The 27,439-nt window shown below is 43.8% G+C and overlaps 1 protein-coding gene across 1 annotated transcript in view; it reads right to left on the reverse strand.

Annotated features, from left to right (window-relative positions):
* MED13L (mediator complex subunit 13L) overlaps positions 1-27,439 on the reverse strand; it is a 196,980-nt gene that overhangs the window by 167,942 nt on the left and 1,599 nt on the right. The window contains exon 2 of the mRNA XM_075434301.1: positions 10,061-10,298. Within this exon, the coding sequence (XP_075290416.1) occupies positions 10,061-10,298 (238 nt within the window). The remainder of the gene's footprint in view (positions 1-10,060; positions 10,299-27,439) is intronic.

Here is a 27,439-nt window from a genome sequence, read left to right on the forward strand (position 1 = left end):
TCCCATCTCCTTAGAGAGCATTAAAGAATACACACAAAATTCTTAAAGCCATTCAAGTAAAAAAACACTGTACAACGATACTTCCATCCCCTATGATCTGAAGTTTCCCTTGGCTGTAAACAATGTATTACATTTCAGAAAAGACAGGGCAACTAGAATGTCATGGAAGAAGTTGAATTATAAAAAGAGAAATATTTTCTTGAAAACATACCAGAAATATTTATTTCCTGGAGTCCTGCTCAGAAACTGCCACACCTGCCACTTCCATTCTTCCTCCTGAGACCAAGTTTATCAATACGCACTCCCTAATATAGGAATTTTATACTTGAATTTCCCCAGAAATCTAACTTTGCTAACTTTTGTGCTAACTTTGCCTGGTTATCCGTCACTACCCACCCATCAATTTACTGTACCAATCTGTAACGCTTCAGTTTGACCCCTCTGTCCCACTGACTGTTCCAAAGCAAAAAACGCCCCAAGGTTTGGTGAAGAGACTGGCAAATGCTGTACCGACAGAAAACAGACATACAGGCTGTACAGGTCCCTTAGCAGGAACGGCTGTTCCCACGCAGAGGCAGGCACTTCCCACGCACGGCACCGCCGGAGCCCGGCCGCGCGCGGTCACGGGAGCAGCAGCGGTATCATGCCAAGCCAAAGCTACTGACAGCAACAGGCAGACGCCAACCACGCGAGCTGAGGGCAGGGATGCTCCAGCCCTCGTCACCAGCTGCAGCAGACACTGAAACAGTGACTTGTCTCGCACAGCCTGTACCTGAGCTGAGGGAATCCAGAGACAACCGCGGGGCGTTTCTAGGACTAACGGCGGCACAGCAGACAGTCTTCTGACACCGAACAAACTGAGCACAGGTAGCTTTGCTAGAAGCTATGCTCACACTGCTCGGTCCAAAGTGAGAAAATGTGAAGTGCGGTTTAGAGCAACAAGAGCAACAAGAATGCAAAAACATTTCAGCAGTGCTCTAGCGTATACTTTTCCTTCAAACTACTTAAGTACTGAAAAAGGAATTTAACACTGATCCACCGGAAGTTCAAGTTCTAGTTCTCATCTGACGAGTGACTGCAACACACAGTTGTTGGGTTTTCTAAACAAGAAGCTAACATCTAACGAACAGCAAAGCTCCACCCTTTTCCTACTGAAACCCATAATTCCCATAGGCAAAGAGTAGAGGCAAGGATTCACCCTCATTCTTAAGCTATCCTATATCCTACACCTCAATTGTTTTGCACTTGCTCCTCCCCTTAATTCTATGCAAGAATTTGTTTTGTGTATTTATGGCACGCTGTTTCCAAAATGACATCTCGCAACCCCAGCAAGCCCTGAAGTTTCAAATAAAACGTTAGTAAGCAGACTTCATGTTTCAAAACCTTCATTCTCAGTGTCCCCTATTACTTCTCCGATTTCACGGCTGATCACTGACACATTGAGCCATATATCAAGTCTCAAAACCGCCACACTTACGTTTCCAGGCATCCAAGGTACTCGTAGTACAGATTTCTGTCAAATCCTTGGATAAGTAAGTACACATGTGTAAGTCCACCGAAAATGAAACTAGCCTCAGAATTAGGGTATAAGAATTTTGTATCAAGATTTATAACCTTTAATAGGAACATTAAAATAAAGAAAATAACTTCTATGTAATGGAAAACACCCCTCGCTAAAGAGAAACTATGGGTTCACTTCAGCAGCCATGTTTCTATGCTCGCTATTTGCAATGCAGTAGCACATGTGTATCACTGGAAGTTCATTAATTATTCTAAAAATGGCATTACCAAACCACAATTTTATACAAAACTTCTTTAATTATTATTTTTTGAAGGTAACATTTAATCTATTTTTAAAGATGCAATTTACCAGTAGAGCTTACCCTGTGTTCTTAGGATTACTCACTACATGACAACACAAACATCAGTAATAAGCTCTATTGATGCAGATTTCACTTCAAGCTAACTTAGATTTACTTCACACAGTTAAGTGATTTCATTTCACTGGGAGAGAGAGGGAAAAAAAAAAAAAAAAAAAGGATTCCCTGAAGCTAAAAACATCAACTACTGTGGATGATATTGCCCAATACATTGCTGAAAAGTATCTTCTATTGATTGGATTTTTTCATTTTTCCCCCTCCAGCAGTACTTTTAAAAATACCATCTTTTAATGATTGTTTAATTTCCAAATAACTAGAATATAAATCCCTTACATACTGCATTGCTGCAGCTGCAGTATAGTGTCTCATTTTTCATGGAAAAAACCTAATTACGTGGTTCACCGAGTTGCCTGTGGTAACACATCAATTTTATTTACACTCAAAAGTTGGACTTCAGTTTGGTCTCAACGCTCCGGTTAATTCCAAGCACATATTATACAACAGCTCTCTCAAATTCATTAGTAATACCTCACTCTAGCGCTTCTTTGAGAAGGACTTGGAGCTGTCATAGTCCTGGCTGGGATCCGCGGGGTTTTCCGTGCCCAGCCACCTTTGTGGCACCGGCTCTGTTCCCCCCTCGCATCCAGTCTCCCTGGAATGCTGCTGCAAGAGAACCCTTCAACGGGCGCCACGGAACGCAGCTAGTGATGTTTCGCAATGAATGCCAATTCATTTTTCCACAAAAACGTAACAAAAACAATAACTGTTGTGTGGCCAATAAACTTAAAGATTAATTCCTCAACATTTCAACGATTCAAACTGAGCTAAGCTCATATTCCGAAAGCAGGAGGATTAAAAGGAATAAGTACGGTATTCAGTAGAGAATTTCTTGGCTTTCCCTTCCATTAGAGTCTTTCCTTCTACCTATTTTCAGAAGGTAATTCGTTGCAATTAACACCAAAACCTCCAAATTCCCAAATATTAAGACAGAAAATGTTAATTTTGGGGAGAGAAAAAAAACAGAAAGCGTTCGGCTATCTTACACGGGACTCTTAGGTAGATTTCATATTTTTTTGTTACCTTTTAGACTTAGACACTGCAGACTGTAAAAAGGGAAGAAATGCAGTGTGTTAGGACAGAGCAGCGTTGACTAGAATCGATAATGAACTGGTGAACGCCGCATGCACCCATTTGATACCGCTCTGAACACCGAGATTCACTGCTAACACTGAGAGAACAAACACGGGAGGGAAGAACAATGGAGGAAAAGGTAAGCGCAATCTCACTTCTGAAGGGGACAGAGACACGAATTTAAAAAAAAAAAAAACCACACAAAAAAAAAACCAAACACACACACATATCCTCATTGTCTATAGCCATAAACCAATTTTAAAGTGAAAAAGGGAAGAAGTTGGAGTGGCGGGAAGAATATTTATTTTAAAACAGACAACAAAATAAAATGAAGACATCTTGCCCAGACACAATACAGCTCTTGTCAACCTCATGGGCACAAAAGGAGTTGGCATTTTCCCATGAAGCAATTCCTTAATCCCAAATGATGGCATAATAACCTCATTTAATACGCCTCCTTAGGAGAAAAAGTTTATTTTGTCTAAGCTAAACTTCAACTGGCAATCACTGGACACCAATTAACAGTGTCAAATATAAGGGTCACAGACCAATTCTGCAAGCTGAGAAAGTATGAATTCACTCTTAAATCTTCTCTTTTTTTTCCAAAGAATGTAGAAGTTCAACTTTGTTTTCATGTCTTTGGAAATAATCTATGCTAGGCAATTAAGAAAATGCAAATGACTTATCTTATTGAAAGTAATCAACCGAGAAGAGCAGACTTTTCAGTAACTTAATATTGCAATAAAGTCTTCTGTCACATGAACCTACTTGCTAATTCCACTCTCAACTCAAGAACCAGCAATTAGCCATTCTGAGATTTTACTTCAAATTATTAACGAGTGGTACTCAGCTGCTTGATACTCTTTGATACTTTTTTAAATTGAAAGCCTTCAAAAATATTTCCATTTCAGCTCCTGTGAGATTCCTTTTATTCCTTCTTCGTAATATTGGCCGGTCTCGTTCTACGTAACGCTGAGCATGACAATCAATACCATACCTCGTGTGTTCTGCAGCACGCAAACCAACTCGCTGTGACACGCATCCCACGCTTGCACCCCCTTCTGCTAAGCCCCCCGACGCAGCAAACACGGAGACAACGCCGTGGTGGTTTCCAGAATATATCGGCGCTGGCCGTAACACAATGTCAGCAGCGCCACACTCCCTTTTTCCCCACTCCCATATTCTTAAAATAGAGCGTAGGATTTAAGAGCACTTTCCTTAAAAGCAAGACTATTCATTTGTATACCCATGTCACAGGAAGGGGTGCTTATGCTTGGTTTTACGCATTGCTTCACACACTTAAAATATGTTGCATCAGACAGGAACATCTTCTCACTCAGTAAGTAACAGATCTCCCTACATGGCAGCTAAGAACATATTTCGTATCTCCCAAAAGAGTTCCCAATTCCTTACAGCTACAGTAAATCAAACACAGTACCTTGAAAGAACCTTAAATAGACTACTTCAAACTGGAACAAAATACAGATTTTTCACTCCTTCACCCTCTTTTACATTAGCAGAACAAAAAAATTTTTTTTTTTTCCAAAATTTAAGTTTTTCATTATTTTTTTAAATTCCAATAAGTACTGAAAACCATGATCTACTTAACATTTTTAGGTTAAATATTTACTTAATTTAGAAGACTTAACTAATAAAATGAACTTCAAAATCTGCCGAGCATCAAGAATCCTTCCTAGCTGTAATAAAAATACCTAAATTGAGCTCTGCCAAGTTACTCTTCTCAGGAAGCACGGTTGAAAACACAGCTGGCGTGCTCATTTCCCTCTGGGTGATAATCGACCCATAAGCAATTTGCAGGTAGAGAAACAAGAGAAGAAATTAAGTCTGGGCCACAACTCCATGGCCTGACACGGTTGCCTTGAAAGAAGTCCTTCCTAAGCCAACTTCTTTCCCCTCTCCACATTTATCAGTACCTGGGGATCACAACTGCATCAGCCCAATATGCCAAGAATTCATAAACAGGAATGAACCGAAGCTCCATGGTTTTCCTGTCACAGAACAAATTTTAATCATGCTTTTAAACCTACCAAGCTATGAATAACCTGAACAATACTCTTTCGGGAAAGATTTACCTAATTAGTTCAAGACAATCTATTCTTCATAAGAGTTTCCATCAAAATCCTAACGTTCTACATCCAGTATAGTACAAAGGTTATCAGGATCTTTTTTTGGGGGGGAAGCACCTCCAGTAACCAACGGCTCAAAAGCAGTATACCAGACAATATATGAAAACAACGGCTTTGGCTCAAAAGACTTCAATCGGCAGAAAACCAGCAACACCCCATACACCCCACCCTTCCTTTGCAAGCCCTTCCCCTACCCCAAAAAGGCTGCACGGGGCGAGCTGTCCATCTGGCCTGCTTACAGGGAAAACATCTTTAAGGGAATGTTAAATGAGAGCAAGTCCAGGGTTAACTGCAACTTTACCCGCACTTCAAGGACGATTGTCCCAAGTGCAGCAAAATGCTGAAGTTATATTTATTTTCTCTCTACAAGCTTTGTATCGTGAAGCTTCTATTTCGCAGCCCTGTGACGAAGCACCTGGCACAACACAGGGTTTCCACTTCTGCGCCGCGCATTGCTCGGGCCAGCAGTAACGGCTGGAGGGTACGGATGGGTGTCTGGGGTTTCTCACTGACGTCTGAAGCTCTTCACGCTCTTTTGACTTGTCCTCATAGCTTCAGAGGAACATGTGTGACGGCAACCCCAAATACCTACCCCAGCCAGTGATTCTGGGCAAACAAGCTATTAAGTTGACAGTTCTTTAAACAGAACCCATCCTTCTATCCAACGACCAGAATCTCACTCATTTTCAACATGCTGTCCAACACTCACAGCCTTCCAGAGTCCACCTCCCAGGTCAAGTTTACAGTCACCAAAACTATCCTCTCAGTAACGACTCACATCAGGCTCCCTGCCTTCTTCCCAATAATCGGAGTGTTCTGTACCACAGGCGCACCAGACAAAGCTGAGTGTATCCATAAACTCAAGAGGCAGATCACAAGTTTATGGACAAAACTGCCAGAGAAAACGGTCGCTCAAAACATCAGACATAAGCACTCTTCGCAAAAGCAAAGGCAGCAACTAAGGGACAGACATCACCTGCCTATAATCTTCGTGGAATGCACAGGGTACAAATGTGGGGTGGGAGAACAGAAACAACCCGAGAGTTGACCATAAATTCTCTGTGGTGCTCCAGATGGTATCTGGTCACCAAATGCAAATGAGATCACTGCAACTTGCAAATCTACAACTTTCCTGTCAAGAAACCTGCCAACAGCAAGATCCTACCTCCTCTCCCTTCCATTTCTTCTGTAGAATTTACAAAACAAGTATTTTTATGGGAAAAGGTACAGCAGCTGTAACGCTTCTCAAGCCTCTTCAGGCAGTAACACCATTAAATAGCATTTATCTTTGAGAAAACAAAACTTGCACGAACTAAAACACTCCCAACTTTTTCAGCCTTCTAAAAATCACTCCTTCCTTTCTCCCACTCAGCCACCCCACACCAGTTAGACTTGGGACAGAACAAAGCTCTTCCGTCTCTCTTCATATTTAAAACCCAGTCACAATAAAGAACCAGACCACATCAGCTGTGGCTGGCAGGAAGCAGGAACGGAGGAGTGTGTGCAAGAGACACCTCTGCCACCCGCAGCTGCCACGCTAAGCTCACCACCTCACTCATCTATCGCTGTGCTGCAAGTAATCGTGTTCACTGAATCTCCCATGACAGCATTTAATTACCTACACAGTTTTGGAAAGCTACTACATAACCAACTGTTCCTCGCACCTCCTGTTTGCAACTACTAAGTTGTTTTCCCTGCGACTATTCAAAATTCTTTAATGAATGGCAGATTGTTGTTTCCAGAATCATCTATCTTCCATGTTATACAGACAAGGCAACCCACACAGTTCACAGACAAAACTTTAAAAGGTGTTGCTGAAAGAAAAGTCGGGACTTCACATTTGTTTAATGAAGTACTAAATGTCACAATATTATCTGAGTGGCTTATTCAGAAAAAACAGTAACTCTAATTTAGACTCCAACGAATAAAAGATTAAGGCTTAAATTCAGGTTGCCACTAAATTTTTATTACCCTAATGAAAATTTCACTTTTAAAGCACAAGTCCTAGGCAGGAAAAGAGAAATCCAAAACTTGGTGAGCAACTTCATACTTCGTACGAATTCGTGATCTTATTAACAGCCACCGTTTCCTAAGGCTCCTGCACCTCAGAAGAAGGGAGTTGTAAGGCTCTGGTCTTCTCCCGGATTTGCAGCCTCAGCTTGCTGGGACTCGGACTCCCAAGCGTCCGAGTACAGACGTAAACCCAACGCGCTGCTCATCGAACCACAAGCTGCTGACCACAGCGACAAGCCAAGCCCTGCGAAGGGGATTTTAAGCCAAAGCAGCTGATTTCACAGCCAGGTTATACCCAAACAAACGGTGTGCTGTCCTGCCTCTGCTGACAGGCAAGTAAATGACTATGCTTCAGTAACTTCTTTTCTGTTTGTATGCCCACATGCAAAGTCCTTTATATTTCCAAGAGCATCTAAACTCAGGAAACTAATATCAGCTACCAAATATTTACATACTGCAGTCTGCTTACACAATAAAGAGCAAAACGACCTTGTTTCTTCCGGCTTGCAGCTGCACGAGACATTGCACGCAGTGTCCCTTGTCATTACTTCAAGCAATCGATGTACATAAATGCCTCGTTCCGCCAGAACGTGATGTTCAATATTTTGTCAATACCGATGTTTGAACTCTAAGGAACTACTGAAGAGAGCTAGACAGCTCTGTCAGCAGTAAAATTGATAACAGTTTTACAATTACCTCACTTTAAACTATTATCTGATAAGTCACTACAAGCATTTCAATGTGTTTTTAATAGAGAACAAGTAAACCTCTTACATGATTTACACACAAAGAATTTCAAAACCTGCAGTGGAAGGGAGAAGAAAAGGAGACGACTTCCCAACCTCCTGTGGGGTCCTGACAGTCAGCAGGAGCACGTTTCTTCTTCTTTCCATTACCATGTGCTCCATTCCCCTAAATGCGTTACGCGTAGCCCTCCTTTCTCCACCTCCAAACTCAACTTTGCACCTCCACCCATCGCCCTGCACAGTCTTTTTCTTTCAGCCATTTTCACTTTAACATGAGCAAGCACTGCACACACGGATCACTTGGCAGCAGGGCTCTTGGCCCAGGCTGGACGCATCTTTTCAGTGCGGCTGGCTGCAGCGGTCACGCACTGCACCACGCTCAGGCTGCTTATCAACAGGGGGATGCTGCTGCTGCTGCTGCCTCTTAAAAACCAGTGCTCCTGCAGACAATTTTCAGATTTAGTACCGCTTAAAAATTATTGTGCTGCAGGCTCCAGCCCAGATGCCTCACAATTTTGGACCAGGCAAAAAAAATTCGTGAAAGTGATGCTACTCTTTATTTGCTATACTCTGCCCCATACTCTATATTCAGACAGGTTCAGCTATTCATACATTCAAATCCTTCACCCTGCCATTATCACTGGAAGCAGCATTATACAGCTGTAACCCAGATGCTAGGTATAAACGAGCTACACCAATTTACAACAGAAACAGAAGCTATCGCCTGTAACTGTCTTCAAATAAGACGACACTTAGGTCCCATATACTACATCTGAAATATTAAATAAACTACAGTTCACAAAGAGAAAAGCATATATTCTTAAGGCTTTGCTGGGTAAGTAGAAATATTAATCATGCCTTCATTCAAAACAGGTGCCTCATAAAAAATTAATGTCAGTGGAATGGCTTGGTGCAGCACTTCCGAGCCATCTCTTCAATTATACATGATCACACAGCTACCTGCACGAAATATGCCTCAAGGTACAGAGCATTTCATATCTGTGATTTCACAGGTTGCATTACCAAATAAACAATCTGGTATTCGCAAAAGTATGGAGTTTGTAATGGTCTGGAGATCGGTGGCTGGAACAGGACAACGAGTAAGACACGGAACACCACATGACCCAGGCCCAGAACAGCGAGTGGCGAGGTGGGGAGGTAACAGACAGCTAACGCACACTTGACAAACACAACCTTCTATCTATTTGAACTAGCATACACATTCTACTGCCAAGTAACCAGAAGGTCTGAAGGCTACCAGGATGAAAATTTATTGCAAAAACCAAGGAACTGATCCTTATTATTGGTTTGTTTGGGGTTTTTTAATTACTATCATTATTCCAAGATTAGTGAACTTCCATTGTTTTCATCCAAGACACGTGAGGTAAAACAAGAGACAAGTATTCCTGCAGTCTAATAAAACACCTTTTAAAAAAGTGAAACTTTTCAGGCAAACTGGGTCTACTGATAGCAACACTGCAGCATTGAAAAGGAATTAACACACAGTAGACAGCCACCGCCAAAAAGGACCTCCACAGATCAAGGGAGTTTTGTTCTATGGTTTTAAGGCTACGCATTCTGGAGGCACCGAGGACAACCAAGCTGCATAAAACTTGCCATCACATAAACTTCTCATTGTCACCTTTGTCCTACCTTCCCATTCCTTCTTTTTATTACATTCACTTGCTGCAGCTTGCTTCCATTTACGCTCAAATCCTGTGGCATGACTAACGTGGCAAGTTCCAACCTCGCAGAATTACCTGGGGTGCCATGGAGTTTACCTGACCCTGTAGTACCGGTGTTTTGTTCCATCAACTACCATCTTATGCCAGAGTTTATTTTCTTTATCATCCTTTGAACGAGAATTTAATTTTAAAACGCATCTGAGATTTCACAAAAATATAAGTAATGCTGTTGGATCCAGGTCTCCTAAGTTCTTTCAAGTTTTATTTTGCATTTTATCTGCAGCTCACTTGCAGCAGCAAAGTCAAATTTCCAAGCTTTTTTTTCTTCTTTAGATCTTAATACACAAATTCTGACAAAATCACATACGGTAGCAAGTTAAAGCCTTTAACGACTGAGTTCCTTTTTCACTGGAAAAAATATAAATAAAATCAAGAAACAAATGAAGAGAATAACTTACTGTGCAGTTCGCGATGTATCACATCCACAAGGTTTGGTTCATCTCCCCACCAGAATATCCATAGCTCCTTACAATCCGGTTTGACGTCACGGCGCCACACGCAGAGCAAATTGGCCTGCAAGCAGCGGATGAAGCTGAGCAGAATTGGATCATCCTGTGCCGGGGCCGAAATGATAGGGCCACAGTCCCCATGACCTTCAAAATTGTACCTACGCCATTTGATGCCTGTGAGTTCAGCCTACGGAGGAAAAAAAAAAAGCCATTAAATCACTATTTCAAAATTTAGTCATATTCATAGTACTGGTTTGTTTTGTTGTCATTAATTCCTAAAATTTAGTTCTCAGCAGCCGAAGTTAAAAACTCCTCCTGTTCCTATATTCTCCTTTTTTGCCCCTCACGGAAAAAGGAAAACAATTTCAGAAGCAGTACTGAATGAACCTGGCTTACCCTTGCATTTAGGCTTTTCACCACAACCCATCTCCAGCAGACTCACTCCTCTCTCACCATATTGTTATCTTACTGTAATCTTACAAACTAGAAGGGAAAAAACAACCAGCCAAGCAGGGAGAGGGAACAAGGCCCGTTCCCTACGTGCTGCTTGGGGGTCAAGCGAGTCCAGCGTCAGCCCGACTGCTGACCACTTGGAAGTCACAAAGTACTACAGGACGTAAGAAAAGAGACTTCATGCAAATGCTGCAATACAGTTTCATATTGCGACGTCACAGGTTTACCACACCGGCTTTTTATTTCGCTCAAACACACAAAAGCAGAATAAAGACAGTTGCTATTCACTGTCTCTCGACCAGACAGGATTCTCTGCGTTCTTCCCTGATGGTTAACAAAAGATCAGGAAAATGACTACCCAGGCTTTCGGGAAGGCTTTTCCCAGCACACAGGGTACAAATCTGAAGGAGTGCAGGTGTCCCACTGCACAGCAGTGTGAAGAAACACTTGCCAGGGAAGAAGCTGACAAAGTAATCAAACCGTGAAAGAGCAGGCTGCTAGAACCAGGTCAGCAGAGCAACGGTTCTAATTTTTTTCCCCCTTTTCGCTTTTAACAGCAGATACTCACAGCTGTCACATTCAGTTCCTCCCGTCTCCGAAGTGTCCAGATTGCTACCTTTTTATCCACTTCTGCTACCCTGCCCATCACGCTCTGCCCCTCCCCAGCCTGCTGCCCGTTTCCCCCCCCTGCTCTTCCTCCACTCCCAGTCTGCCCTACGACCATGCTGCGTCCTCCTTTCTCTCCACTGGCTCCGGGAGCCTGCCCAGGACACGAGTGGGAATACTCATGTGACTTTTAGTCTAGCTAGCATGAGTATTAGTATCAAATAAAAAAAGTGGTATGTATATACTCTGTGTTCACAGAGGGCTTGTATTCTGGTTTCTAACCCATGTTACCATAGTCTCACTGCTGTTACTACCTCTGCTTCATTTACAGCGTTCACACCTTCAGTTTGCTGCTCAGAAATAGCCATGTGCTCAGCTGCGAAGCAGTCCTACAGCAAAAGCCAGCTGGGCTACAGCAACAGGCTGCAAAAACTCCATGACAGCATCTACACCTCTGACAGTGGCAGGCCTTGCCAGGAAGCAGGAGAAAGACAGCAGTCGAAGCCACAGCTGTAGGAATGCCCGTCCCTCCAAGTAATAAATTAAGCTGCACCTAAACAGTAAACATTCCTTTCCTTTCTCTGGACAGTTCAAGTAGAAAATATCAACAAGAAAAAGGGTGAATTTCTACTCTTAAAGACGACAAAGGACTTGCAAACCACCTTCTCCTCCCATTTGCATCATCTGCACAAGGACATGTAACCTACCGGCCTGTATTGCTCCTCCAAAACCCTTACTACATGTCACATACAGCAGGACCTCCCTTTTCAAGTCCTCAAACCTAGTTCATTTAAAAGTTTAAACTCTAAAATTTACTTTCCATCACCACAACAACTGGAAGCAGGCTGTTACTTGCTCACGAGCTAGCTGGTTAACTGCTGAGGAGCCAATGGTGACATTCATCACATCAATAACAAGCAAAAAACACTTGTATTTCTTGGATCTTACAAATGCATCCTACGAAACAGTTTCGCCTCATTCTGCCTGCATACTGCCTAGCATGGCAGGGTTCTGGGCCATGACTAAAGTTCCTGTGACTATGCCTCATGGACTGTTTCCCCAAACACTGAATTACCGTTGCCCATTTCATTTTCCTCTGCAGAGGCCTCACCAGGCACACAGGAACACAGTAGTTGACCTCCACTGGCAAGGGGAAAAAAATCTGACAAAACACTGAACAGCAGAGAAGTAGTCTTTATTTTTTGCACACCCCTAAACCACCAGCCATCTTCAGCTCCACCCTGCGGAAGCAATGCTACCACCCTGCAGCATGTCAGCGGGACACCAGCGACGGTGGAATCGCGGACAGCACTGGCTTCTCCCTGCTGAAGACTTTGGACAGGCAGCACTACTGCTTCTGCACTCGGACAGCAGCGCCGAGCACCCATTCAAAGCGCTGGGGAACTACAGAAAAGCAAATAGGAAGAGACAGTCAAGGCCGACCGAGATGCACAGCCTATACAGCCTGTTCCTGGCACAAAAGACGCCACGGGAGTGCAAGAGAGGCAGCAAAAGGGAAGGACAAGGATTATTTTTTCATAGTAGGGTGCTGTATAGCACTGGAATACCTCACACGTTGCATAATGCTGGAAGAGAAAGTACTTAGACATGCTTCTCCAAAACAGCTACATCTGTTCTACATGGATCTCTAGCTACAGCTTGGAAAAGGGGTGTGCAGAGTTTCTGAAAGAGTGTCGTGAAAACAGCTACGACCCACAAACCACCAGAGATTAGCGCTGGCACAGGCAACCTAAGAAAAAAAACGTTCGATGTTTCTCTGTCGTAATCCACTAGGAACATCTGGTAAGTCACAAAAAACACGGAACGGGAGGATGACGAAAACAAAACCCCAGCCGAACACAAAAGGTCACTCAACAGCACCACTCACTTGATCACCACAGCAAAAGCTGTCTGAAACAGCAGACAAGCTCTGGCAGCTTTCTGCTAGCTCAGAGGTATCGCCCCACAACGTTCCATCCATATCACAGATGAAACACAGTTAAGGAAAGCATACAGAAACCCGCAGAGCTGCATCCAATTGAACTCTACACTAACGAACTTCTGGAGTGTCTAATTCTACAGCCTGTGAGGATTGACTAGCTGCTAGGGCTAACCAGCATCACCAGCGGCCACGCACACAGACAGCGACTCCCAAGGAGAGAGAGACCAGTACCAGGGATGTTGGCCTTGGCAGCAGCATAAAACGGTATCTCTCACATCGGTTCCTGGTCAAAGTTGCAGAGATGCGGTTCAGTGCGTTTATTTGGATGTGTCTGATTCTGTTCAACTTTTTCATAGGTAAGCATCAACACTAATCCCTCAAAACTTCTAGATTTTGTCCTCATGTTAATTAAAACTGAATTCAAAAGAAGGTCTGAATCCAGAAGTCGTACACAAGATTGCACCAGGAACACTTCTATATATTCTACGCCTCTACAGATGTTTTGTACAAAATGTCTAATGCACTATGGGGAGAACTTCTGCATCCACATGAAGGTTTTTAAATTAATTTATTTAAACAAACCCACATCACTGGTTTTAAAAGTTCTTAATCTGTAGCAGGGTTTTTACAGAAAAGACAGCCCGTGGCCTGTGGTTCTGGCGACAGTATTCAAGAACTAAACGCGGTTTCATCTACGCTTAGTCAGCAGCGAACCCAAGCTGCTACCAAAACGGCAGCCTCTTCCTCACCCCCAGCCATGCGCTTCCACCTCCCAGCCTGACGCTGGACCTAACAATCGCGCAGTCACTGGGCGGATGCACTCACCTCGCCGATCTGCAGGCCAGAAGCACAAGGCAAGCCAGCCGTCATCAGACCAGCACGCTGACAGCTCACCCCGCAGCCACCGAACCACCCAGCAGGCGGGACAGCAGGGTGAGAACGCGCGGCCGAGCAGGATCTCCCCTTTCACTGACAGCTCCAATCAGACAAAACAGAGCATTAAACTGCGCACCGAGCCTGCCGGTAACGTACTCCTCAACCCAACGCAAGCAAGCACCCGTGTCAAAAGCAGCCCTGGACAGGCTTGCCTTCCCTGCACCAGCCATCTGCCCCTGCCTTTGCCACCACTGCCGCTCCACAGCGGTGCTGCTGTGTGCACAGACTCACACCAAGGTGAACGGACTACAAATCGGAAGTACTTATTAAATGTTTTTTTCCTCTGCTCTGGTCAGTCCCCATACCTGGTTCATTAAACAGCCACAGAGACACTCATACCACCAAGACAGAGGACAGCAAAGCACGTCAGGGAGGGTAGAGGTGCTCCTTGTAGTAAGACGGCGGGTTTTAAAGCAGCCTGAAGCACTCCCTGAGACAGAAACCAAGATTGCCAACCTGAGGACGCAGCTGTGAACATGCTGCTTTACCCACAACTGGTTAGAAACGAACACAGAACAAAGCAAAAGTCTTGCCAGGTGACCAAATCTATTGTGTTACTTGTATCTTTTCCCATATGCATAGTCTTGGCTTATTACGGTTGCTGCGATGTTCTTAACACTAAGAAGCCTGACAAAACAGGAACTTACAAATATTTACTATTAAGCAACATTGTTAGTAAATCATGCATTATGCACCAGACTTTTTGCTTTGGTGTATATAAAGGAACATATGTTTTGGAGGACCGCACTGTGAAGGGTTCAGCTTCCCAGAGAAGAGGGGCTTTTTTAAAATTATTTTTTTCTAAATTCAGTTAACTGCAATTGGACACAGAATAAAGCGTTTGTAAGATGCCTGTTCTACACACACTGGGCCAAGCCTGTAAGGAAACAGGGAAATCGGAACTCTACATCTAACTGTAACATCCAAAACCTTTGCCAATATCCAACTTTTTACAGAAGAATATCCAAGACACAAAAAACTCAGTTTCTGATGTATCTATCCGAAAGCAGCTGTCAGGGTAGAAGAGTGTGTTCAAACCCCAAATTCCATGTAGGCATCCAAACACACCCAAAAGATACCCAAGAAATAGGCACTCATGCAAACGCAGTCATGCCAATGCTCTCGCTGAGAAACACGGCCATAGAAAGAACGTCTCATACAGTCCTTCGAAAAGGAGCGCCAACGCCGGTTTCCTCCTTCCTAGGTGACTGTCTTCACCGTTACGCTCCGCAGAGGGAAACGGCTTCAGAACAAACGAAGTGAGAGTGTTCAAAGCTCAGCTATCCCCTACACGCATCAGCAGGCGGAAGAGACAGAGAACGCAAATTAGCACTTTCTGGCACAACCATCACTCTGCTGCCCTAAACACAGACCCCTCCGCATCTCTGCGCGGCAGCTGAGGGCTGCAGCCATTCCAGCTCCAGGACAGTATGCAGAACTGCAGATTCCTAGGAGAGAGAAAACCTACGCTCTGGTTCTTCCCTCCCCTCAGGCTTAAAGCAGAAGAACAGACAAGCAGGAAGGGTCCTCTGCTGATCTTGGTGCTCCATTCAGACTGGCAGAGTGGAGGCTGCTAAAAATCACAATTCCCCAGTAACATTTCACACTGCACAACTCGATTCTGGCATGCTCCCAGCAACCCTGAAGATTTAATTAGTGCTGTGTAGCCACTGTGACTACTCTCCTCTTCTGCAGTCCTCGCAGACGGAACACTAACAAAACACATCTTCCTTCTCTTTTTTTCCTCATCTTCATCAAAGGCTTTTTGGACTACGTGTGTTGTATGGGAAACGGACAGACTAATTCCAAATGAACTCCTCCATAAGACTGGAGTAATTTCACCCGTTTCAACACACGAAGTTCCCCTGGAGAGATTATACAAGAATACAGACACAGCAGAACCAGAAAAACACAGACTGTCAGAAGTTTGAGAAATTCTTGGACTGGGCCACGTGAAGTGTAAAGCTGAGTTATTTCTGTATTATTGTACTTCTCTACATTAAAAACAACGGCTAAAATTCTATAATGATGTTATTTTTCTTGCTTCTTATAGTACAGAAACATGAGACAAGCCAAGGCAGATTCAGGCCTCAGAGTGCAGAAAATCAGCACCCCAGCACTCCCCAAATAGGAAGGATACACATGACAAGGAGGTAAAAAGCTACAGCAAAGGCTTGAAGGGTTTACTTACAAGCAAAAGAACCAGATATTCATCACACGGGCCTTCAGCTCCAACCCTGACTTTCTCAAAGACTTTGAACATGGCGTTGTGCAGGTCATTTTATCTTTTTTGGCTCTATTTGAAACAAATCAAAATCAAAACAAAAAACAGGTAGAAAAACACTTCCTAATTGCCTGCCCAAAAGGTGCTACTCAGACAAACCCAGGTTTGCACAGTGCTTCAAACATAAGCTTCTCTAATTCTCTTAAGAAAAGAGGGAAGCAACGTAAAGAACAAACCCAAAGCACACCACGCCACGCGACTTCAGTCAGGTGCTTCTACAAACAAGTTTCAGTCAACCAAAGGGAATATAAAAATGACACAGCTTTCACCCCGTGCCCTTCTAACCAAGGGCAAGATGCTACCTTGCTCAGGGTACCCTCAAACGCTTCATTTGCCAGTTAGGCACAATTGAAACAATTTCGCTAATCTAGATTTTTGTTTGCTTCTATGTAGGATACTGTCATCGCTAACTGTCTTTAGTTTACAGTTTATGCTTCAAACTGGAACATAAAAAAAAAAATAAAAAAAAAAAAATCTAAGTGCCATATATATAATTAGAGTCGCAGAGAGCTTCATTCAACTAAGTAGCTATTCCGAAGCCACTAGAGACTCATACCAAGGACTACTCACATGAGTAAAAATCTGCATAAGAAAGCCCTTAGTTCATAGTCCAAGAATTTAGACTGTAGTTAGAGGTGTCACGGGAATTACACCACCATTTTAATTAAATGCTATAGGATCTCGCAGACAGATTCAAGATTAGCACCATCTGTTTTGGTTACTGTGTTTCATTCCACTACATCCTCACCACACAGCAACAAAATATCATTTCACACTCTACCCAAGCCATTTAAATACCAGATAAAATTTATGTCATCTTGATACACCTCACTAGCAAGGAAGGACAAAAGGACAGAGACAGGAGTACTGAAAAATACTCTGTAACAACGCCTGCTTATGCGGGAGGCAAACACAGGCTGACAAGAACTCTCGTCCCCACTCCCACTGAAATAAAATATTTACTAACATCTGCCTGTGTCCCTGTCAAGCGAATTGAAAGACGAGCTGCAAGAAAAACACATCAAGGAACAGAGGAGACTGCTTACCCAAAAAACTTATTTTCTTCACAGCTCCGTATGATTTCTACACTCGGAGAAAGATTCCTGTCTGGACAGCACAACTCTCTGCAGCGCAACCGAAGCAGCAAGCACCTGTACACTCATGCTCTCTCTCACCTTCTACTCCTCGGTCTATAACTCTCTTGGTTTAAAAACAAACCAACCATTTACTAAACTACACATTAACACTCCCCTCTTTATCCTATCCATTCAAAAAAAAAAGGGGAAAAGGAGGTAAGGGTTTGTGTTCCCTCCCCTCCGGGCTCACCCCTCCTGCCCGTCGGGACGGGAGGAACCCGCGGCAGCAAGGGGCCTGGCCCTGTCCTGACCGAGGCGCAGCTCAGCTGCAGCAGGGCATCTCCGCTGGGCAGAGTGACCAGCACTGCAGTAACTGCAGACACACCGCTCTGCAAACTTTGTCACGCTTTGAATTCAAGAACTGAAAAAAAAACAACACGTTAAGAAAATCTGGTTCTGAAATGGGCCTCCCATGGGCAACGGAGAAGCAGTGCCACGCCGAGTGCTTCGAAGAGCCGAGCATCAGCTGAGCTGTGCATCGCTCTTCTGAACGTGGCACTGATCAACAGCAGAAGGACCCGCTTGGCTTTAAGCCTTCTCCTCTGCAAGCACAGTCAAGTGGCTGGGAAAAAAGGATAAAGGGCAGCCGCTAACAAATAACATTTTAAAAATGAAGGATGAAAACAAAAAAAATTACCTTGTTGTTGTTCATTTGCTCTTCAGACCAGCAAGAAACTGAGCACACCCCATGCAGCACATGTGCCTGAAATGGCTTTCTGCTGGATAAACCTCTTCACAGCACGCTGCCCTCCTCCTCCATGCCCCCTGATCACATTATCCAAACGCTACTGCTTCCGAGCTGTGCCAAGCAACAGCGTCAGGGCATTTGTTCATCATCTTTTACCTCTGCCAAGTCTCAGGGAAGGATTCAGTGGCACCCAGAATCCTGAGGTATCTGCCTGATGCACTGCTGTACCTGGGGACTTCTGAGATCCTGTATCACAGCATCAATGTTGTGTCATAGCATCGAGGACCAGAAAACCAAAATACTTCTAACATAAAAGAGTCCACATACCCCACAAACTATCAGCATGAGCTGTTCTGCCTAACAAGCAAACAGTTCTGACAGGACTGAGGTACTCCTTCCCCTCTCTCCGAGACATCAGTGTGATTCTGCCCGTGCGGGAGGAGGCAGCCAGGAAGATTCAAAGACTATTTCAAAGAAACAAGCCAGACTAGTCTCAAAAGGAAGGTGAGGCAGCAGCTAAGTACCATCTTTCCCAGTGGAAAATAAACAAGCACGCCAATATTAATGGTCAAATCTCAGCAACTCTAGCAGGTGCAGAAGCTCCCGACAAGCAAGTTTTGAGTGGCAAGCATAAGAGAAAAGAGTAACCTGCTAAAAGGGCCCAAACTGCTGGTCTCTGTATCCCAACCCTCAGAGAATTCTGAGGTTGAATACGAAAGCAGCAGACTAATACACAGCAGAAGGAAGGAAAATGAGTGCGCACTGACATACCAAAAGAGAAACAGGATCTTCCAGAGTCCTCTGCAAAACCAGGTTGGTGAAACAAAACCAGATGTCACAAACTCTCACGAACGAGACAGAAGAGGACACAAGAACTGCTAAGCCATCACGATTCCGGCGTAGCTCTGCACCTTCGTCGCTAGCTGCAGTTCTTGTTGTGTTTTCATGGGGAAGAGGGGAAGGAAGGGAATGAAGTTTACCCACATCAGAACTGCACGTGTACCAGTGCGGGCTGTATGCAACGGAAGCATACGACGCCTGGAAGCAAAACGCTGTCTCCAAGACAAGGCAGAAGGGACTGAACAGATTCTTTTCATTTCAACAACCCCCCGGTTTAGGCAGCGAGCTACCCTGCAGGTCAGGGTACAGACGCTATTTCACAGAGCACGCTAAAAGATACCTCAGAGTTCCACAACGCTTCAGTCAGTCTCTTCACAGAAGGGAGTCCATTCTAGTTTAACTTCCGAGTCGACGGTTGAGAACGGATAACAGAAAACTACCACTGCACAGAACAGAAAGCAAACAGATGTGCAACTTGCTAGTCAAAGCATCCTTCCGTCGTTCTCGAAGAGGGTGAATGGTCAGGTCTGCAAGTCCCCTTCAGAAAGACCAAATCAGAACTCAGGAACTGCCTGCTTTCCAAATTAAGAAAATCTCCTCTAACAGAAAAATAGTCCAACACATGAAAAAAGACGACAAAAGCAAATCTGCAATAAACGAAGGAATCTTGTCTCTTCCCCCAGCTCTAACATTTTTCATGTCATTTTTTTTTTTAACTGAAGGGGGAAGGAAATGTCAAACATCAGAGTCATACAATGGACTATCAGATGTTTCCCAAACCAAGTAATCTGACATATGGGCAGGAAAAAAGAAAAGGAGGGGGTGGGCTGGAGGAAGTTACAACCCGAGCAGAGTAAACTTTAGCATACTGAGTTAAAGAACGCAGTTCCGTTTCTCCGCTTACACAAAAAACAGTATTTCAGAGCGCAGAACTAGAACATTTTTGTATACCACATATAAGCAGAATTGCTCAGGGACTACCAACAACAGCTCGCACAGTCAGCTTCTGCACGCGCCCATCACTGACCTGCAAAGCAACCGCGCTGCCTGCCCGGGTGGGCCCTGGCCCAGATCCCTGGCTCCGGGCTCGGAAGGCAGGAACAGGGCAGAAATACAACCCAACAGCCCCGGTTCTTCGACATCAACATTGTCTTGACCGACAACATCAAATAAAGCTCAAACTGTTAGGCAGTCTGCCAAAATCCCTTAGCCCTTTAAAAAAACACCACCTTGAGAACTCATTCATACAAATCATCCTTAATATAGAAAGAAGTAAATAAATCCACTACAAGCCTGGTCATGCAGATTCATTTTGCCAGCTTGCTTACTGTCACTCCTGCAAAGACAACAATCCAGCAACTCCTGCCAGAAGGAAATTATGGAAAATCACAGAGAACTCAAGTCACAACTTTATTAAAATACGCACATAAAATTAAATAACCAGAAAGACTGGGCTAAAAATGAAAACAGCAAATTCAAAATGAAGTAATTTAACCAATCAACCTATCCTGTTCACAAAGAAATTACTTTTTCATAAAAATACTTGACATGGTCACAACATGAAGTGCCTAAAATGAATCTTCTAACTTACCCAGAACCACCTACAAATTCAGTAATATTGTGGACTTGCCTGAAGTGAGCCTCATGAAAACCTGACACTAAGAGACCGCAGATGTACTAGACTGGATCTGACAACTTCCTACTAAACCAGAGACTCCAAGGAGAAGAATGTCATGGTTTTACACCATAACAAACCAACACATTTTGAAACTTCAGTCTCATAGCTGTCAGCTATGAATGCATCATTACCAAAAAAACGGAAGGTTGCCAATGCCTGGACAGTACGTACAAAACAGTTTTCCTCTAAATTTTGCTTTCAGACCTCTATTCTCACAAAATATTGCATTTTATGGCCAAACAGAGAGCTATAAGAAAAGGCAATGACAAGGCACTGACCATAGAATAGCTCTTTTAAAACTAAAAGATGAATTACATGAAGTTTTATGGAGCAAGCTTTAAGTTTCCTTCTCCAAGATGTGGATTGCGGCTGCATGGCCACTTTGACCTTGCTTCACTCCAGGCCGCTACCAGAACCTGGGGGGGAGCGAGGGGAATAAGGGGTACCTGGAGCTGGCGAGGGAGCGAGAAGGGGGAAAAGCTTCTCCCTAGGTCAGCTCCCTGATCCAGGCATAACTGTGAGCTTGCGAATCCTTTTGGGGTCACCAAGACATGGAAGAAGAGTGATGGGGGAGTGAGAAAAATGAAATAGGGGGGAAAAACACACACCTTTTACTCTGTAATTAATATTGTTTTCTCTTCGTAAATAAGACAAGAATAGTACACTACACTGTAATATTGGCTAACTAAAGCAAGCAGAGGTAAGTGCCTAATGAGAAGTGATAAAGAAATGTGTGTCAGATCTTATACTAAAAATCAATTTTAGAAGACTGCTGATTTTTCTCCATTTTCATCAGCTAATTAAACGTACTCCTTAGCATAGGGACAAGGTCCTCGTGTGTGTTTGCGCTCATCTGTGTTAGTCACATAGCTGTAAATATCGCCTAGGGGCACATCAGACAGCAGCAACACACAATAAAATTTCCTGTCTCAAAGAAACAAAAGAGAGCACGCCACCGAAAGCTCAAGTCGCATTTCCCGACGCACTACTGCAATTCTGCTCAGGGAAGTGAAGGCAGCCACGCACGACTCGGTGAGAAACAACACTTTGTTAACAGACTGAGGCAGGAAGTGAGAGTCAGGGTTTATCACCATTAATCAAAATTCACAGCACAAGCCAAACGAAAGACTGCTTCAACCTTTCACATTTGTGAGACACTTAAAAACCAGGCGTGATCTTGTCAAGTAAAATGCGAAGAACCCTCCCGGTCTGAAAAGCTAAACTGGCTGCATGGTAGCAAAGCGGTTCATGTTCAGATGTCGTTATCATTTTACAGCATAGCGATCACACTAATGCAAGACTGGGTAACCAGCCGAAGCCACAGCAAGGAACGGTGCGAGCTGGCACCCTTAGCACCCGGACCTGCTATCCCCGCCGTACACACTTCGCAACTGCGTGCACAGGGAAGCCAACGCAATGTTTTAGTCTTATTCCGAGGTCTGTTCGAGCAGAATACTCTTATTAGTTGGTTTCTCTTTGAAAGTACCAGTTGATGTCCGGGAACTCAGGGAAAGAGGACGTGTTTTTAAAGCAGTATCTAGAGCTTAAAATGTAAGCAATATAAAGGCTTGGTCTGAGGTAGAAGGATGCCCCATGTAAATACATACCCCAGATAAACAAATCTGCATTTGATTTGGGATCTTCTGTTGAAAACACTTCTGCACTTTTAAAACTGGCAAGCTAATACTAAAGTGAGCTTGCTTCTAGTCAGAGCAGTATTTTTTTCCATATTATTTGTGTTACTATGGCACTAACAAGTCGCAAATCCCACTGTGCTAGACTCTACGCCAAAAAGTGCACTACTCACCCACAAGAACAGTAAATGAATACACACAGACTTGAAAGAATGTAAAACCACACTCATCAGCCTTAAAGACAACAGTCTGAAAAGACCAACCACCTATTGAGTGTCTTTAGGTTGCTTGTAGGATCCCACAAACAAGTTTAGGAAGAAGGTTCGTAGGACAGCAATGCAGTCAGTCTGCAGACATCAACTGGTTACCTTCCACAAATACAAAAAGACAACTAGAAAAAACCCCATAGATACCAATTTACAATTTGCTGATCACAGAATCCCAGAATGTTGGGGGTTGGAAGGGCCCTCTGTGGGTCACCCAGTCCAACCCCCTGCCCAAGCAGGGTCACCCAGAGCAGGCTGCACAGCACCGCGTCCAGGCGGGTCTGGAATATCTCCAGAGAAGGAGATTCCACAGCCTCCCTGGGCAGCCTGGGCCTGGGCTCCGTCACCCTCAGAGGGAAGAAGTTCTTCCTCGGGTTCAGCTGGAGCTTCCTCTGCTTCAGTTTGTGCCCATTGCCCCTTGTCCTGTCGCTGGGCACCACTGGAAAGAGTCTGGCCCCATCCTCCTGACACCCACCCTGCAGATATCTGTAAGCATATATTAGCTTCCTCGCAGCCTTCTCTTCTTCAGGCTGAACAAGCCCAGCTAAATCCCGGTGTGCACTGGAGTCGGGAGTCAGTCAGCACTGAATGAAAACCAAGAGGTGGGGACGGAACAGGGCTCGAGGCTCTGGAAGTGACAGCACAGGAACGGCAAGGGAAGACAACAGGAGAACACAGCAAGGTGCAACACGGTCCCCGTCATGGGAAGCGAGAGAGAACTTGTAGCAGCATTCTTGGTAGGAGCAGGGACGTTTCAGTCAAACCCCGATAAAAGGATGCTGCTGTAAGTCAGGGACGTAAGAGCGAAGACTAGGGGGTGGGAGTGTGTAATTCCGCATAGTGATCATGGAAAAGTGTGGACAAGAGGGGAAACATTCTCATTCAGCAAATGGGAAGCTTTACACACGCACAGACATCCAGCTCACTACGAAGTGCAGCATTCCAGCAACACCGATGGGGTTCAGGCATTTAAAAGGCAGTGCACCTGCACACCCCCCCCCCCTTACCACGGCACATCATTTTTGAAAACTTGAAGACATTAAGAAATTAAAATAAAATCCATCAAAACTCCTTCATCAAGTGACCAAAGTTAATCAAATTAACACATTCAGCAGACATCTCATGCACCACATTTTTTTTTTCTACTGCAGTTCAAAAATCGCAGTTCCTTTGGATTTTTTCAGAAGAGTTGCATTGTCAAGAATGAAAATAATAGAAGAAAGGTCTACATACAGGATTAAAGAGTTCCTTCTGCATTCTCTTTCACACGAGGAAGTGCTCTCAGAAGAAGAAGGGGGGGGGAAATCCAAGATCAAATGAATCTGGGGGGGGGGGGGAGAACTGGGGTTATGATGTCAATACTGCACGAATTACACAGAAAAATCTAGAACTATGTATTTTAAGACAGTATTACAGCAAGTGAAAATTATGAAATTTTGATTATGATTCTCAAGATGTAGTCTAGGATTTCTTCTCTTAATACATCCGTCTAATATTTGAGTATTTTCTTAATCTGTCAATGTTCATAACAGCCGCCTCGCCGCAGGACTCATGTCGTCACCACAATGAGAACACCGTCACTGGGGAAGGAGTCACAGCTCCAGTCTGCACGTACGCTCAGAAGACAGCCAGGATTTCCAGAGAACCTCACTCGGCTGTTTCTCAGTAGCTGGCTTGGGATTCCTCAGCACGCTTTGTCCTGAACAGCAAGTGTCACTCCTGCGCACCTGACTTTCTCTGTGCGATATTCAGAAAAGGTGATTTGCCCAACACAGGTTCATCACTCGCACGCCCGAAGCCGGGCAGGCTAACCGAATGGCACCCCGTCCCCACCTCTTCGCAAGTCTGGGTCTATTTTCTTCCAACTCCCATCCTAGTAGACACCATTAAACTGTCGAATGCTTTGACAGGACATAACCAAAGCCTACTACTGGAGTGATTTAAAACCTGAAATCATCTTTTATTAGCAGGAAGTGAAAGAGCTTTCTAATGTCATTTTTCTACTTCTATCTTGTTACCTAATAAAATTCAGGATAAAGATCACTAACGAATCAAATACTCCTGGAAAGCTTGAGAGGTTAATTCCATTTCTTAAACATATACACATGTAAATTCACACCTACGTAAAATTTCAAGCAAGGAATATACCCACCATGCAGTGACGTACATCCCGCATGCCAAAACACCAGCCTACTGCTCGGAGCACCGCATTTATGATAATACAATAAGCAGGAACGACTACAGGTTAGCTTATTACTGCTGATGGCTTTGGTTGGGCAACCAACCATTTACTGCGAAGTCCTTCACTGACGATTATGCAACACCACAGAGTGCCTCACTGGCAACCTCTGCATTCTTCACTTTCTGATGCCATGAAAAACCTTTAAGAAAAGAATTCCAGTGCCACCCCAGATTTCCTTGACTCCTTTCAGTTTCATTCTGAAAACGGCAACAAAACTCACTGATTCAAGGCAACAACTTCTGTTCATGTTTGCAAACTGAAAAAAGCAACTGCGGCAGTGACCTTTCCAGTGTGTACACTCGCCTCTGCACGCGAACTGGAACAAAGACGCGGTTCCACTACGCAGGCCTTCCTGGCAGCAGGCTGCTGCACGGACGCGTTTAAACAAGCGCTCACGACACCCTCCACACCAGCTTCTATAAAGTCCTCTATAAATAGGTTTCACTTTCCAAGAACACCATCACGTCTTTTCCAGGCTGAAGACTCCTACCCTATCTAATCTTTCACCACATGAAAGCTACTCTGCGTTTTAGGTCGTTCCTGACACCCTTTGCTGTTCTCTTTTTCCAGCTCCAGCACAAGAAATGTTATACAACTTCACCCCGATTTTCCGAGACTGACTTGTGCCTTCTGATCCACCACAGCAGCTAAGCCGGACGGTTCAGGAAACATCTTCACGCAAGCCCTCACCTTCACATGATTAACCCTTACTCACAGGAAAAATCAAATTAATTTCAGTAAGACTGCCTTTATGATTAAGGGATTATTCACAGGAATACTGTTTGCCAGCTGGGTCTGAAGTTTTAACACAACACATATTACCTCAGAACGTTTTGTCTCTAAATAGTTATTAGACAACTCTTAATTAGTATTTAAATAAACTGGCCCTTAACAATTCCTTATTAAATACTGTTTTGATAAACAGACATTCTTTTTCAGAAGTTGCAGCAGCAGCAGACATTTTGACTACTGCAAAAAGAGCATTAGGATAAATACAATTTCTTCCACTGCTGTGCTAGCAACACAGCAATTTCAGGCAGAAAGTGTACTTTTAACGAGCAAGCCCATTAATCTGCTGCGTATGCCAGTATAAACAAGTTTATATCCGAGGTGTGTTCTGATGACAAATATGCAAACTGGCCCTTACATCATCTTACTAAGAAATGCTTTACATTTAGAGTGGAATTGTAAATTTCTTTGTGTAGGCTGCTTGGGGTTTTTTTTGCCTGACAGCACGTGCAAACGTTCACCAATTTTCTAGAACAGCAGTGAATTCGTGCTTCAGGGTAGAGCAGCACCCACCACAGACAGCAGCCCCATGCATCCCCAAGCCCAGAGGGATGCTTCGTGAAATCCAGCCACACCAGCCTGCGCACACGCTCTGCAGCGGAATATTCAAAGCTAACTTTGAAACCCTAAGACTGCGCCTTCCCCTCACGTGAAATATTTGGAGCTAAGAACACTAAGGACCTCTGATTTCTAGACATCACTGACAAAGGAGAATCAGTTACTAAAAAGCTTCTAGAAAATGTTTTCCATAAAAAGATTCAGAAGAAACAGTGATACCCAAACTCTCTCTAAAGGCAACAGAAAAATACACGAGAAATCACAAGCTGCTAAACCACCCCAAGCCCACTACAGCAACCAGCCAGACTCACCGCAGAGCTCTGGCTCTCTGGCCTGGGGAGAGCGCATTCCTTCTTCAACAAAACAAATGTTTGTGGGAAGAAATACTATTTAAACATAAACAAACAGAATCACAGTAGACTGTAACTATTTCAGAACTGCAGTTCTCCAGTCAAGAACATTTCTCTTTCTGATTCACGCTCAAAACAAAGCCTACGACAAAAAAAGACGTAATTGTCAATTTCTAATAGCAGAATCAGTTTAGAAAAAGATTTGTAATCCCCCTCGCTCCTAAAGAATGAGTGAATTCCCACCCACGGCTGATTCAGTCTGTGCATGTTGCTGTTCTGTTGCCCGGAAAAGTAAATGATTAGCAACAGTTTCTCCAAATAGTAATCCAGACTACTGTAGCTTTAACACTTCATAGATTTCGAGACGAATATGACAACTTGAGGTTAAAGAGTCAACGGTGTCGGTCACCTATTTCCAGTCAGCATTTCCTTTCTCAGTATCTTTCACCGATACATAAATCCTAACAAACACTGATGTTATCTAAACTAAATCAGCCTAATATTTGCTGTGTGTTTGTACGTACAGTGTATTAAAAAAGTACTACTTCATTGGAATTTTTTTCCAAGCAGAGTCAGAACACAATAAAAGCGTGACAGTTTCATTCATAGCACCACATTACAGGTACGGATGCCTCCCACAAAATTACACGGGAGATTAAAGGGTTGCACATTAAACTCATTATCTCTAAACCCACTCACCAAAGAATTTCACTAAACTTCTTTCCATGATATTACACACCCATTTGAAATTTAACATTTCCCTAGTCTAGCAAGCTTGGGGAAAATACAATTTTATAAGAAGAGACCAAACCACAATAACTATGAAATAAATTCACTGCACAATTTATGTTAATTGCACGCCAACAATTATTTTTACCAGTGACAGATTTGCAGATCGCAACTACACGAGAAGTTATGCTCCGCAA

Source organism: Opisthocomus hoazin, chromosome 13 (genome assembly GCF_030867145.1).
Source record: "Opisthocomus hoazin isolate bOpiHoa1 chromosome 13, bOpiHoa1.hap1, whole genome shotgun sequence".
Lineage (NCBI taxonomy): Eukaryota > Metazoa > Chordata > Aves > Opisthocomiformes > Opisthocomidae > Opisthocomus > Opisthocomus hoazin.